This window comes from Anomaloglossus baeobatrachus, chromosome 4 (genome assembly GCF_048569485.1).
Source record: "Anomaloglossus baeobatrachus isolate aAnoBae1 chromosome 4, aAnoBae1.hap1, whole genome shotgun sequence".
Taxonomy (NCBI): domain Eukaryota; kingdom Metazoa; phylum Chordata; class Amphibia; order Anura; family Aromobatidae; genus Anomaloglossus; species Anomaloglossus baeobatrachus.
The window spans coordinates 102,250,111-102,266,558 of record NC_134356.1 but is presented as its reverse complement, the minus strand read 5'-3'; the positions used below and the strand labels follow the sequence as shown (position 1 = coordinate 102,266,558).

Genomic DNA, 16,448 nt, shown 5'->3' with positions numbered 1-16,448 from the left:
TCTACAAAGACACCGTGGTTGGATCCAAAGATCTCAAATTTGGACTCATCAGACCAAAGCACAGATTTCCACTGGTCTAATGTCCATTCCTTGTGTTCTTTAGTCCAAACAAGTCTCTTCTGCTTATTGCATGTCCTTAGCAGTGGTTTCCTAGCAGCTATTTTACCATGAAGGCCTGCTGCACAAAGTCTCCTCTTAACAGTTGTTCTAGAGATGAGAAGGTATGTCCAAACTTCTAGTCTGTACTGTATTAGTGGCCCACCTGAGTGTCCCTGGATGCCTTATGTTGTGTGTACAGGGCAACACCTATAAAATCTTTGTCTGTAAATACATAGAGCTGCTGCTGATAACCTTCTGCTGGAATCCAAATGGTTGGAAGATGTAGAACAGGAGGTGATAAAACATTAAGGGTAACTATTATATTTACTATTATTATTTGCTTACTGCAGGGTATGTGCTCATTTTTTTTTCTATCATAGGTTTTGAAGGTTAAGGTTGGATAAAGTCACATTGCTAGTAGAAGATACAGGAGATCAGGATTCTCAAAAGTTTTATTAAAAGGTGTATCAACTCATTTCAGGTTTGTACCAAACCCTTCATCAGGATATTACACCTGATAACCTGATTAGGGAATCAGTACGACCCTGAAACGTGTTGATATGCCATTAATAACCCTTTCAAATGAGAAGACTGATCTCCTGCATTGTCTTCTTGCAGTGTGGCACCATCTACCCTTCACCTTAATCAACTACTTCCATACATGGACTTTAATGGCAGAGTATGAGCTGCAAAACAGATGAAAATAGGATATACATATCATAGAACAGAAGCATTGATCCATTTTTAAAACGGATGTGTGTTTGGATCAGTTGGGGAAGTCTTCTGTTCATTTCCAAAACTGCCAGCACATGTTCGTGTACGACGGATGTGTGAATGCAATCTAAGTCCACGCAGAGTGCATGCACTGCACAGATTAGTTCCAGTACAAAGTGGGGCATAGCATATAAAAAACCCCACACAGAAAGAGCACGCCAGTGTGTTTTTCTTTTTTCAGAGCTGGAGTGGTGCTTTAAATCTAAGTCTTCTGTCACTGGTCTTCTACTCACCGTTTTTGGCGCTGCTCTTGTCCGGCGGCACCATCTTGTGCCCATAATTTATGACTGGCCAGTCAGAGGTTATGTCACAAGAGGTCAGTACAAGTCTATAAAATCCAGAACAGGGCTCTCATAAATTTGTATTGAGTTGTGACCTCTAGAGCAGCCGTCAGGTCACAAACTGGAGAGGAAAGGTCGAAGCAACTGTGATAGAAAGTGAAGCCGCTGGAGGGACAGTATGATACAAGAGTCGGGGACTTAGATTTAGGCTGGATGTAGACGAACGTATGACATCCGATGCGACAGCATCGGATGCAATATGCTAATTACTACCGGCTCAGGCTCTGCTGCGAGCGTGAACCGAGTGTCATGCAACTGTGTCCCGATCCTGCAATCAGGTCAGAGCTATGAAGCTGAGGACGGGCGCTGCGGAGGAGAGGGAGGGGTTAATCCCCCCATCTCCTCCATTGTCAGCCTGTGCATATATCGCACTGCACTGGGATAACATCCGAGTGCAGTCTGATGTATCTCTCGCACTTGAATGGGTGCGAGGGATACGGCTCTAGCAGAAAATCGCAGCATGCAGCTACTTTTCTCGCACCCAGAATCTGGATGTGAGAAAAGCTGACCATCTGCTCTCCCTCATTGACTAACATAGGTCCGAGTGCAATGTGAAATTTTCTCGCATTGCACTCGTCCGATTTTCACGCTTGTGGCACCACGTGGCTTAAGGCACCACTCCAGGGGTAAAAAAAAAACAACAAGGATGGGAGTGGTGGTTTAAGAAGAACGTTTAAAGATTATTTCCTTCTATTTTTGAGCTCATTGACGGTCTAGAACCCTAGAACAGGAAAGATAGATCTCAATGCCATCACACAAGTCAGATAGAGCAATAATGTGCCATTGTTAAAACTTTAAACAATCCAAAGTTTGTTCTTGAAAACAACCACAAAATAAAATAATGAATTTACAGATTATTAGGATTCTGCAAGTTTTCAAATGTTGGAAAATAATATTAGCTTTAGTTTAGGAAACTAGTTTTTCCTTTTTATTAGGCCTATATGTTTGATTTTATACTGGATTTTTTTTCCTGCCTGACTCATAAGGAATCTTTGGAAAAATGTGACACGTTGCATTGAATGCCATACTAAGGGCAGATCAGAAAATTCCATAACTTGCAGCTACTATATGTTCCAGTGTATGAAGTCCCTGGTGTTCATTTGCACATATGACATATTACAATTTACTAGTATTTGTGTTAGAAGATGACATGAAATATGGATTAGGCGAGTCTCTAGAATAACATCTGAGCCATGAACAATACGCCATGCCGTCGTTAGTGATGTACGTATAAGACAGCTTACCAGTCCATCGCAGTTGCTAATAGCAACTGAGGCATTAGGCAGATCTGTGATATCCCCAATATATAAGCAGCTTCTGTGTAGTGGTTCTATTTCCGTCACATTGGAGTCTTCCTCCCATTCCACTGTTGCTCCAGGTGCAATAAGTTTCGAGTTCACTTTTAACCTTAGATGAAATTCAGTGCCAAAAATAGTAACATTATAATAAATTTTATGCTCGGCAAATTCCTCCACAATATCCCTTTGAAACCGCGCCTTTTGTTTCTTTGACACTGCGCGTGATACAAAGTTCCCTTCTGCATCTGTACTGATTGGGGTTACAAGGCTGTATTCTTCAATCTTCTGCAAGAGAGAATCTAAAAAAAAAAATAAAGAAAAAGACATTATTTACTCTGGACGTGAATCTGCATGGAAATCATTAGATAAAACAGTATATATGGGACTGTTTTACGATGAGAACGTTTTCTGTTGCTCGATCCAGTGCCGGCCCATTTTCATGTTGCTGTAATGTTTATGCATACTTATCATATTACAGCATTAATTGCCAACATCTGTTTGATTTTTCCTTTCTAAGCTGAAGTTGCATAACTAACTTAAGTTAAAACCCCGCACTGACCAGTTCCATTGAAGCGTATACACGATACTCAATGTGCATTCCTCATAGAAGGATGCTGCTTGGCTTGTGAACACGTCCACACTTGCATAACTTCTTTACTGAACTTTACAAGAAAACACCTGTGGCTTTTTATACAGCGTGATAAGCTTACAGCACGTGGCCGAAATATGGATTAAAGTTGGGTAAAGCATCCGTAAGCCACAAACATTTTACAAGACCATAATGTATGTAAAAAAACAAAAACATTCTTGAAGAATCCTAATTATTATGGGAGATTAACTTCTTATGCAAGACCATTTGGCATTCATTGGTATTCTCCATAACACTGGGGCATTTGTAGCAATATTATTTCTCAGTGAAAATGTATACGGAATCTGTTAGCAGGTTTTTGCTACCTTATCTAGGAGCAGCATGATGTAGGCAAAAAGATCCCGAATCCAACAATGTATCACTTAAATTGCTGGGTGCAGCTGTTTTGACACAATCAAATATGGCAAAGCTCAAAAAGCTTCCCCCCCACTAGGCTTTTAGTGGACATTTCTATAGACAGAAGCTGCTAATCACAGAAGGGGGAAGAGATGGACTTGAGCTCATAAAATGCTCCTCAGTCCTACCAATGCTAAAACTATAAAAGCTTAAACTAACATTGCAGGTAAACAAAAACACACTGATAAGAGACACTTGGCTGTAATCTGTAGGTTAACCCTTACAGCATGCTGTCATCAGATTACATAGCAAATTCCCTTTAAATCTGGTGTATTTGAAATCTGTATAATAGTCATTCATGGTGTTTGATAAAGAAAGCGCATTCTACATCTAGTCTAAAGCTGGGTTTACACACTGCAACATCGCAAAGGACATCGCTGTAACGTCACCGGTTTTGTGACGTAACAGCGACCTCCCTAAGTCTCTGCTAAGTCGCTGGTGAGCTGTCAAACAGGCAAACCTGGCCAACAACTCAACAGCGATCCGGACCTGCAGAGCGACCTAGCTGGTTGTTGGGGACGTTGATAAGCAGCCTTTTGAAAGGGAAGTTGCTAACAAAGTCGCTGCAAAGTCTTCACACACTGAAACTTCATGCTGCACAGCGGGAAACAAAGGACCTAGGAATGGTCCTGAACGATTTGTAACGATTACAACTTCACAGCAGGGGCCGGGTCGCTGATAGGTTTCACACACTGCAACATCGCAAACAACATCGCTATTGCATCACAAAACCGGTGACGTTACAGCGATGTCGTTTGAGATGTTGCAGTGTGTAAACCCAGCTTAAGGCTATGTGCGCACGTGTGCGCTCTGCACTGCACCTAAAAGGTGCGCTTCAGAGCGCAGCTGAAAAGCTCCGTTCTGAAGCGCATGGTGCCGGCAGAGAACGTGCGCTCCGCCTGCAGCTCCTGCCATAGACAGAGCAGGGGCTGCCGGCAAAGCGCACGGACGAAGTGACATGTCACTTCTTAGAACGCGCGCTTCGGGCAGCAGCCGAAGCGCTGCGCTCTAAGACGCCACGTGCGCACGGCCCCTGCACAATCTCCATAGATTATGCAGGGGACGCAGGACGCATGCAGTTACGCTGCGCTACAAAGCGCAGCGTAACGGCATGTAATTACGCAACGTGCGCACATAGCCTAAAGGCCCCTTTACACACTGAGACTTTCTAGCGATCCAACCAGCGATCCCGACCTGGCCGGGATCGCTGGAAAGTCTCTGGTGAGCTGTCAAACAGGCAAACCTGGCCAACGACGCAGCAGCGATACGGACCTGCAGAACGACCTAGCTGGTCGTTGCGGACGTGTCAAAGCAGCTATTTGAAAAGGGAAGTCGCTAACGAAGTCATTGTAACGGTGTCAAACACAACGATGCTTGCTGTGCAACGGGAAACCGGACCAAAAAATGTTCCTGAGAGATGTGTAGCGATCAGCGACCTCACAGCTGGGGCCAGGTCACTGATGCGTTTTACACACTGCAATGACGCTGGGGAGGTCACTATTACGTCACAAAACCGGTGACGTTACAGCGATATCGCTAGCAATGTTGCAGTGTGTAAAGGGGCCTTAAAGGTACGCTCAAACATGGACGTTAGCTAGCCAGTGTTTTAACAGCACTCACTCCAATGTTATACCATAGAGTAGTGACAATCAGCATTTTTGTTCTCGTGCAGCTTCATCATGAGAAAAAAAAATTGCTGCATGCTGCGATTGGCAGCGTATCTTGGGCGGCGCGCACCCGTACAAGTCTATGACTGCACTCTGATGTCGTCCAAGACAGTCAATAGAGAAATTTCAGGGAACCTATCAGGTTCCCCAAGCCCCATGCCCTCCAACACTGCAGCATTCATATCTCTGTGATAAAATTCCCTGCCAATAAGTCCTATATAACATTATTTACTAAAATCAATGTTTAAAAAAAGAATTTATAAACACCACTGCTCAAACGCAAATTAGGCCTTTGACTAGTCAATGGGGTGTTAGTTTCCCTAGACTAGTCGGCCCTCTTTCATCTTGGCGTGATAACATGGTTTCCATGAGCCAGCGTCACCACCAGCTCCGGGAAATCTTGCACATGTGCATGACTTTGTTCACTCACATTAATCCTCTGAAGCTGGGTGTACGAGTCCTGGATTCAGAGAGGTGCACTGAGTATGATTGAGTGCAAAAGCTATTCTTCTAATCAGGGCCGGCGTCAGCATCTGGCGCACCCTAAGTGCTGGGGCCCTGGATTGCCCACTCGCAGTCGGCAGGGACCAGTTGCGTACCGCAAATGTAGACAGACCTCGCAACCGCTATGGGGCCCATGAGTCAGGGGGGCCCGGTGCCGAGCATTGCACTTTCTATTGTATCGGCATCTCAGATGCCGATATAATCGAAAGCAAAAATAGAAGCACAGTGCTGCCTCTCTCATCATTCCCCCACTGTGTCTGTCTGCGCTCTGACTTGTCAGCACAGCAGAGTGCAATGACGTTACTATTGCGCGCTGTGCTGAGATGTGCAGAGCGGCAAAACAGTGGATATGCTGAGTAGACCAGAGCAGCGGGGGAACAAGAAGTGAGTATGTATGTATGTATTTAATCACAGTGGCCAGAGGACTATGGGTGTGCATTCAATTATATGGGGGCTGTATGCAACTACATGAGGGTACATAATGCTATATGGGGGCTGAATACTACTACATGAGGAAGCATAATGCTATATGGGGTCCGCATGCTACTACATGAAGGTGAATAATGCTATATGGGGCTGTATGCTACTACATGAGGGTGGATAATACTATATGGGGTTGCATAATGCTATATAGAGGCAGCATAATAATATATGGGGGCTGTATGCTACTACATGAGGGTGCATAATATATGGAGGCTGCATAATACTATATGGGGGCTGTATGCTACTACATGAGGGTGCAGAATACTATATGGGGCTGCATAATGCTGTATGGGCTACATAATGCTATATGGGGCTATATACTATATGGGCTGCAAAATACTATATGGAGGAATATGGGGCTTCATCACACTATATGGAGGAATATGAGGGTGCATTATATTATATGGAGGAATATTGCATGCATTATACTATATGGAGTAATATGGGGGCTGCATAACACTATATGAAGGAATATGGGGGCTGCATACTAGTATACCCCACAGAGTTGTACTGTATATGCCCTCCACCCCAGTGCTGTATACCCCCCAGAGGTGTATAACCCCCCAGAGCGGCATGTCACCCCACACTCCAGTGATGTACACCCCCCAGTACTGTATACCCCCAGAGCTGTATGCCCACCCCCCAGAGCTGTATGTTCCCCTCTAAAACTGTATGCCCCCCTCCTCAGTAATGTGTATACCCTCCAGTAATGTGTATGTCCCCAGCCTCTCCTGTGATGTATATACAACAGTGTCAGTGTACCTTGTGTGTGACCATGCCTGTTAGTAATGGCCAACAATTAGCACGGCACAGCCACATGCCCGGTAGGAGATGGACAGAGACAAGCAAGGGAGGTGAGTGGGGCTGCAGCCGGCTTCCACATATTAAAAATATCTTTGTGTCTATGTGTGCATGTACCGTATGATGTGTGTATCTTTGTATGCAAGTGTATATGACTGTCTATTTATATGTGTTTTTCTGAATTTCCCTTTAAATATGCCTGTATGTGTATGTATCTGTGTATGTGCTTGTCTGTGTGTGGATGGGGTCCACTGAGACTCTTTCGTTTGGGGCCCACAAAAACCTGGAGCTGGCCCTGCTCCCAATCATGCGCAGACAATGATAGCTGAATTAGCTGAAGACTGGCCTGTAAAAAGCTACTCTTGATTTATTCTCCCAACATTTTACACCAAGTACTTTTTAGTAAAAATTTGTGTCAAAATGTTGGTGATTTTATTTTTAGGCACGCCTTGTCGCATATTCGTCCACAACACCATCTTTCCAATAAAGCACACCCCCCTCTTTGGACAAGGTAAAGTGTGTATGTGTATAAATATGAAGCTAGCTCTGCAAGTCATTTTTTTTTTTTGCATAAATGAAGACAGAATTCTGACACATTTATTTTAATAAGCCCCATTCAATGAAAATTGGTTGATTTATTTCCTATTTTAGCATAATTTGACCCAGTATCTAATGTTTATAGGGAGGGAGTGTCTTCTCCTTATCCCTCAGCGAGAGAGGTCTCCAACATGCCTGAACTTTTTCCCACAAGAAATAAGCTGCTGCTTGAAAACGGTTATTCTGTTCTTCCCATTAAATCAAGACACTCAAGTGTGTTTCTAAGCGTACGCAAATCTGCAGAAAGAATAATCTTTTATTACTTGTAAATACACTTCTCAACATTGAAATTAAAGCACCAAAAAGGAAACGCTGTGGAATTATATGAATAAGAGATTGACAGACATGGTAATGATATGTAAATGATGAAAAAGATGGAAAGTAATTTTTTAAAACATCTGTAGTGTATGAGCACTCCATGAGGAAATACACACTTCGGCATGCTATCAATAAGGTAATTAATGATTGTCTGACGCATGTTTTGCCACGCTGAATGCAGTTGGGCACAGAAATCATCAAGATCCACTGCTGACAGCTTCCTTTGTTGACCAATGGTATCCCAAATGTGCTCAATGGCAGACAGATCTGGAGACAGTGTAGTCCAGGGGTCTCAAACTCGGCTGGCTGTATGGGCTGCACATAGAAAAAAAATTATTTGGGGGGCCACATTCTTTGCAGGGCCAAGTGACATTTTAGTGATTCCATCCATGTATTTTCTTCTATACACCTTTGGATCACTTTTTGTGAACTTTTTTGCTTGTTTATTAAAACAAACCTGCACTTTTTTGTTACATTTATAAGTAAAAAAGCATTTTCAATGGTAAAAAAACCATTTTTTTATCTTTTTCTTGTGCCCAGTAGTAATGAACCCATCCTTGTGCCCAGTAGTAATGTACCCATCTTTGTGCCCAGAAGTAACGTGTCCATCCTTGTGCCCAGTAGCATTGTACACATCCTTGTAGTATTGTGCCCATCCTTGTAGTATTGTACCCATCCTTGTAGCATTGTGCCCATCCTTGTAGCATTGTGCCCACCCTTCTAGCATTGTGCCCAAGCAGTAATGTCCCCAGTCCTCATCCTAGTTCCCTATTATGCCGTTCTTGACAAACACACACAAAAAAAAAGATTCTTCTCACCTTTCCTCCGTTCCCTCTGTTTTCTCTTAACTGCTTGTTGTGGCCTGCAGACCCGTAGACCCCGTGGCGATCACGTTACTATGCAGGGGTCTGGCGCCGGCAGGGCTTTACGACAGTTGGTTCATTTGCGGCGCAGCACGCACTTAACAGCTCTCTGCTCTCTACCATTCACAAGCTGGTGACTTCATACAGCGATGTTACCTGCTTGACATTGGTATAGTGCAGAGCAGTGGTGTACCTAGAGTTCAATGGGCTCCGGTACAAAATTAGGATCGGGGTCCCCCCTCGGGGTACAGGATGATTGCACTGAAACTTGGCTCTTTCCCTCAGCACCCAGCTTTCCCATGCTCCGATATCCCTTTTTTCCCCAGTACCCAGCTTTCCATGTTCTGATATCCATCTTGTCCTCAGCACCCAGGTTTCCAATGCTCTGCTATACAACTTTCTCTCAGCACCCAGCTTGCCCTTGATATCAGAGCATGGGAAAGCTGGGTGGTGAGGGAAAGATGTATAGCAAAAGATGAGAAAGTTGAGTGCTAAGAGAAAGATGTATAGCAGAGCATGGGTGGGTGACCCAGCACTCAGCATCAGCTGGGCGCTGAGGACAAGATAGATTCAGAATATATGAAATCTGGGTTCTGAGGGATATCAGAGCATGGGAAAGCTAGGTGCTGAGGGAAAAATGTATAGCAGAGAATAGGAAATCTGGGTGCCAAGGGAAAGAGCTTCTTTCCCTTAGCACCCAGCTTTCCAATCCCATGCTTGTATCTTTGTCCCCTATCCTAGTATATAGCCCTATACATCGTTTTTTTTTCCTGTACATTACATTATGCTATAAATAACATTATAGATTTATTCATGTTGCATCTGAAAATGGTAGTTGTTTTTTTAATGGTTCATGAGTTTTGTTATTTTTAAGAGGGTTTTTTGGGCCTTTTATAATTAATTTAGCTTTTTTAGTATTTGAATTTTAAAAATGCCACACATGTACACATTCACACATATGCAGCCATATACACTAGATTTCTCTTTATATACTGTATATTGAGCATTTTGTACACACTGTATATACAAAGAAATAAGAAAGTTGGATGTCTGACAGCAAATCATAAAGATCAGGATACCCGGCCACCATCACAGCACACCGGTGAGGCATATCATCAGTTACAGGGCAGTGGGGGGAGGAGACAGGAGAGTGCAGCTGTTGTGAGGGGGCAGGAAAGTGCAGCTGTGAGACGGAAATAGGAGGATAAAAGAGGGTAGTGGTGGAGGGAGGCAGGAGAGTGCAGCTGTGGAGGAGGGGGCAGGAGAGTGCAGCTGTGGGGGAGGAGGCAAGAGAGTGCAGCTGTGAGAAACAAATAGGAGGATAGAAGAGGGTAGTGGTGGAGTGGGGCAGGAGAGTGCAGCTATGGGGGAGGGGGGCAGGAGAGTGAAGCTGTTAGGGAGGAGGGCAGAATAGTGCAGCTGTGAGAGGCAGAGGATTGAAGAGGATAGTGGGGCTAGAGTCATCATTGAGGGAGCTCCAATACTCACTTCAGGTCGCATTGTGTTCCACTGGAGTCTCCTGCTACAGGCAACTACAGAACAATGGCAGTGCAGGAGAGAGGGATACAAACTCCTCAGAAGTCTCTCATATTTCTGCAGCACTCCCTGCACAGGTTCGAGACTTCACAACAGCTCCGTGCCGATGGGCGGGGCTTACTCCTGGTAGGCTCCGGAGCAGTGAGTGCGAGGTTGGCTGTGCTAAGCATTTCTCCCTCCTTCTGATGAATGGAACATGCAGCATATGTGCTGTATGCTGGAGGAGAGACTGTCAGGGGCCCAGTGGGGGATCCATCGCCCAGCAGATGCTCAAAGCCAGCAGCGGCAGGGTGATCACTGTGACCATAATCCCGCCCACCTCTCAGCACCGGCTTCAGTGGAAAGAGGTGGGAGGGATTATGGGCGCGGAGAGCAGTGATTATACAATTGGTTAAATAGCCGCGACACGTGTGAGCTCCAGAAGGGCTGCTGCTTCCTATGACGCCGCAATATGCAGCGCAGGGACCAGACCGTCAGTGCTGCAATATATATTTAGTTGGATCTGCAAACGCAATTGTTCCGCCCCTGGTGCAGAGCGCTCCTAGCGTGCGCTGTGCTGCAAATACCAACACCACCTTAAAATAAAAGTATAACATGTGCAGAGTCCACACATACCACTTAGGCCTAGGTCTACATTTTACATATCTCTCTCTCTATATATATATATATATATATATATATACTAGAAGGTGGCCCGATTCTACGCATCGGGTATTCTAGAATTTACGTATTGTGTAGTTCATGTATGATTTTTGTTATATATATATATATATATATATATATATATAGATGTTGTTATGTGTAGTTACCAAGTGTTTGTGTAGGGCGCTGTACATGTTCTGAGTGTCGCGGGGGGTGAGAGCGGTGTTGTATGTGTGTTGCGTGTGTTGCGTTGTTTGTGGAGCGCTGTGTGTCTGTAGCGTTGTGTGTGTGTGTGTGTTGTGCGGTTTGTGTGTGTGTGGTGTGTTTTGGGGGAGGTATGTTTTGAGCAATGTGTGTGTTGTGCAGTATGTGCGTATATTTGTGTGTGCAGCGTTGTCTGTGTGTGTGGGTGTCTGTGTAGGGCGTTGTTTGTGATTCCTAGTGTGTGTGTGTTGTGCAGTGCGCGTGTGTGTGTGTGTTGGGGGGAGGTGTGCACCTCCCATCGTGCTCCATCCCCCATGCTGCGCACCCCCCATCGTGCTGCATCCCCCATGCTGCGCACTCCCAAACAAGCTCCATCCGCCATGCTGCGCACTCCCAAACGTGGTCCATCCGCCATGCTGCGCACTCCCAAACGTGCTCCATCCGCCATACTGCGCACTCCCCATCGTGCTGCATCCCCCATGCTGCGCACTCCCAAACGTGCTCCATCCGCCATGCTGCGCACTCCCCATCGTGCTCTATCCGCCATGCTGCACACTCCCAAACGTGCTCCATCCGCCAAGCTGCGCACTCCCAAACGTGCTCCATCCGCCATGCTGCGCACCTCCTATCATGCTCCATCCGCCATGCTGCGCACTCCCAAACGTGCTCCACCCGCCATGCTGCGCACTCCCAAACGTGCTCCATCCGCCATGCTGCGCACTCCCAAACGTGCTCCATCCGCCATGCTGCGCACTCCCAAACGTGGTCCATCCGCCATGCTGCGCACTCCCAAACGTGCTCCATCCGCCATGCTGCGCACTCCCAAACGTGCTCCATCCGCCATACTGCGCACTCCCAAACGTGCTCCATCCGCCATACTGCGCACTCCCCATCGTGCACCATCCGGCATGCTGCGCACTCCCAAACGTGCTCCATCCGCCATGCTGCGCACTCCCAAACGTGCTCCATCCGCCATGCTGCGCACTCCCAAACGTGCTCCATCCGCCATGCTGCGCACTCCCAAACGTGCTCCATCCGCCATGCTGCGCACTCCCAAACGTGCTCCATCCGCCATGCTGCGCACTCCCAAACGTGCTCCATCCGCCATGCTGCGCACTCCCAAACGTGGTCCATCCGCCATGCTGCGCACTCCCAAACGTGGTCCATCCGCCATGCTGCGCACTCCCAAACGTGCTCCATCCGCCATACTGCGCACTCCCCATCGTGCACCATCCGGCATGCTGCGCACTCCCAAACGTGCTCCATCCGCCATGCTGCGCACTCCCAAACGTGCTCCATCCGCCATGCTGCGCACTCCCAAACGTGCTCCATCCGCCATGCTGCGCACTCCCAAACGTGCTCCATCCGCCATGCTGCGCACTCCCAAACGTGGTCCATCCGCCATGCTGCGCACTCCCAAACGTGCTCCATCCGCCATGCTGCGCACTCCCAAACGTGCTCCATCCGCCATACTGCGCACTCCCAAACGTGCTCCATCCGCCATACTGCGCACTCCCCATCGTGCACCATCCGGCATGCTGCGCACTCCCAAACGTGCTCCATCCGTCATGCTGCGCACTCCCAAACGTGCTCCATCCGTCATGCTGCGCACTCCCAAACGTGCTCCATCCGCCATGCTGCGCACTCCCAAACGTGCTCCATCCGCCATGCTGCGCACCCCCCATCATGCTCCATCCGCTTGGGAGTGCGCAGCATGCCGGATGGTGCACGATGGGGAGTGCGCAGTATGGCGGATGGAGCACGTTTGGGAGTGCGCAGTATGGCGGATGGAGCACGTTTGGGAGTGCGCAGCATGGCGGATGGACCACGTTTGGGAGTGCGCAGCATGGCGGATGGACCACGTTTGGGAGTGCGCAGCATGGCGGATGGACCACGTTTGGGAGTGCGCAGCATGGCGGATGGAGCACGTTTGGGAGTGCGCAGCATGGCGGATGGAGCACGTTTGGGAGTGCGCAGCATGGCGGATGGAGCATGATGGGTGGTGCGCAGCATGGCAGATGGAGCACGTTTGGGAGTGCGCAGCATGGCGGATGGAGCACTTTTGGGAGTGTGCAGCATGGTGGATAGAGCACGATGGGGAGTGCGCAGCATGGCGGATGAAGCACGTTTGGGAGTGCGCAGCATGGGGGATGGAGCACGTTTGGGAGTGTGCAGCATGGCGGATAGAGCACAATGGGGAGTGCGCAGTATGGCGGATGGAGCACGTTTGGGAGTGCGCAGCATGGCGGATGGAGCACGTTTGGGAGTGTGCAGCATGGCGGATAGAGCACGATGGGGAGTGCGCAGCATGGCGGATGGAGCACGTTTGGGAGTGCGCAGCATGGGGGATGCAGCACGATGGGGAGTGCGCAGTATGGCGGATGGAGCACGTTTGCTCAGCCTCTCTCCTTCCAGCCTCCCTCAGCATCAGCCTCCCCCTCCCAGCCTTCCCCAAGATCAGCCTCTCTGCTCCCAGCCTCCTCCAGCACGCCGTGCTCCTCTGCCGACACTTACCCACACCCGATCGCATCCACTCACCCACACAACCGATCGCATCCACTCACCCACACAACCGATCGCATCCACTCACCCACACAACCGATCGCATCCACTCACACACACAACCGATCGCATCCACTCACACACACAACCGATCGCATCCACTCACACACACCCGATCGCATACACTCACACACACAGACACTGACGATATTGCACATACGCGCTGATACTCACAACATCCGGGGATATCACATGCTTCTGGCCATGTGATCCTCCGTCAGGTCCTGGAAGCTCACAGCACAATATCGCCGCCGAGAAGCAAGCGATATCCCAGGATGTTGTGAGTATTTGGATGCGATGTGATGTGTGAGGTATGTGTGAGTGTGATCTGATTTGTGAGTGTGATCTGATTTGTGTGTGTGTGTGTGCTGTTATGTTATGTATGTTCCGCAGCTGCAGGACCTTGATGTGTGGATGCGATGTGATGTGTGTGTGAGGTGTGTATGAGAGTGAGTGTGAGCCGGTGTACACTGGTAACTATGATACACATCGGGTAACTAAGGGACCTTAGTTACCCGATGTGTATAATGGTTACCAGCTTTCACGGCCTCCGTTAAGATCCCAGCATCGCAAGGTTATGTCTGGCGCTGCCGGGATCCTGACGGAGCCGGTGTAGAAGCAAGCGATATCCCAGCATGTTGTGAGTGTGTGAGGTGTGTGTGAGAGTGAGTGTGAGAGTGAGTGTGATCTGATGTGTGTGTACTCACCTGGGAATCGGAGCCCCGTGTCAGTTGGGCGGCCAGAGCGAGCGTGCATTGCGTGAGGGGGGCGGGGCCTGCAGAGAGCCGGGGCGAGAGGCCAATCCGTGTGGGGGGGCGGGGCCATGGCGAGCCCAGCGGCCAATCAGCTTTGTGTCACCGTAAGGACACAATTTCGGAGCATGACAGACAGACAGACAGACAGACAGACAGACAGAATAAGGCAATTATATATATAGATATATAGTGGAACCTTGTATTACGAGCATAATTGGTTCCGGGAGTGAGCTCTTAAACTAGGTCACTCTTATATCAAGGCAAATTTTCCCATAGGAGATAATTGAAATGCAGACAATTCGTTCCACAACCAAAAAATATTTACTGTATTTATACAAACTTATTACAGTAAGGGTATGTGCGCACTAGGCGGTTTTTTCACGCTGCGTTTTTATGTGCGTTTTTGTCTAAAAAACGCACCCGCGGCTAAAAAACGCGGCAAAAACGCATGCGTTTTTGCCGCGATTTGGTGCGTTTTTTGCTGCGTTTTTGCTCACTGCGTTTTTAATCAGTGCACAATGCCATTAAAGATTGTTGATGAAAAAAAAAAAAAAAAAAGGTCTGATGTCATTTCCTTCTTCAAAATGTTCATTGTATGCAGGAGAGCAGACAGCTGCAGAACTAGTGTATGCAGGAGAGCAGACAGCAGCTGCAGAACTACAAGTCTCAGCATCCTCCATTCACTAGTGTATGGAGGAGAGCAGACAGCAGCTGCAGAACTACAAGTCTCAGCATCCTCCATTCACTAGTGTATGGAGGAGAGCAGACAGCAGCTGCAGAACTACAAGTCTCAGCATCCTCCATTCACTAGTGTATGCAGGAGAGCAGACAGCAGCTGCAGAACTACAAGTCTCAGCATCCTCCATTCACTAGTGTATGCAGGAGAGCAGACAGCAGCTGCAGAACTACAAGTCTCAGCATCCTCCATTCACTAGTGTATGCAGGAGAGCAGACAGCAGCTGCAGAACTACAAGTCTCAGCATCCTCCATTCACTAGTGTATGCAGGAGAGCAGACAGCAGCTGCAGAACTACAAGTCTCAGCATCCTCCATTCACTAGTGTATGCAGGAGAGCAGACAGCAGCTGCAGAACTACAAGTCTCAGCATCCTCCATTCACTAGTGTATGCAGGAGAGCAGACAGCAGCTGCAGAACTACAAGTCTCAGCATCCTCCATCCAGGACTGTATGCAGTTTTTTGCCCAAAAAGAAAAAAAAAATGACGTGGGCTTCGCCATATTTTTGTATGCTAGCCGGGTACAGCAGGCAAGTGCGGGCTGCCCCCAACCCCCAGCTGCCTATTTGTACCCGGCTGGGAACCAAAAATATAGAGAAGCCCTTTTTTTTAATTATTTCATGAAATAATTAAAAAAAAAAAATGACGTGGGCTTCGCCTAATTTTTGAGTCCAGCCGGGTACAACTAGGCAGCTGGGGATTGGAATCCACAGTGCAGGGTGCCCATGCTTTCTGGGCACCCCCACTGCGAATTGCAGTCTGCAGCCACCCCAGAAAATGGCGCTTTCATAGAAGCGCCATCTTCTGGCGCTGTATCCAACTCTTCCAGCTGCCCTGAAGCCGGGTGGCTAGCTAGGTAATAATGGAGTTAGGGCTAGCTGTATATTATCAGCTAGCCCTAAGCCCGAAATTCATGGCGTCACGCCAATATTAGACATGGCCACCATGAATTTCTAGTAATGATAAAAAAAAACACAACACAGAGAAAAATATTTTTATTAGAAATAAAACACAACACAATTAGTGACTCCATCTTTATTGAAATAAACCCCCCTCCGCAGTAATCCTGGGTCAGGGTCCCGCGCCGTCCAATCCGGATCCAATATCATCTGATCGGTTTGCTGGAAGGCAAAGCGATCAGATGATGTGTCAGGATCAAGTGCCTGAATCACATCACACATCAGCTGATTGTATAAAAGCCGGTTATACAATCAGCTGAAGCATC

At 47.6% G+C, this 16,448-nt stretch overlaps 1 protein-coding gene across 1 annotated transcript in view; it reads right to left on the bottom strand.

Moving 5' to 3' along the window:
• LOC142303261 (A disintegrin and metalloproteinase with thrombospondin motifs 2-like) overlaps nucleotides 1–16,448 on the bottom strand; it is a 646,340-nt gene that overhangs the window by 610,193 nt on the left and 19,699 nt on the right. The window contains exon 2 of the mRNA XM_075344495.1: nucleotides 2,459–2,811. Within this exon, the coding sequence (XP_075200610.1) occupies nucleotides 2,459–2,811 (353 nt within the window). The remainder of the gene's footprint in view (nucleotides 1–2,458; nucleotides 2,812–16,448) is intronic.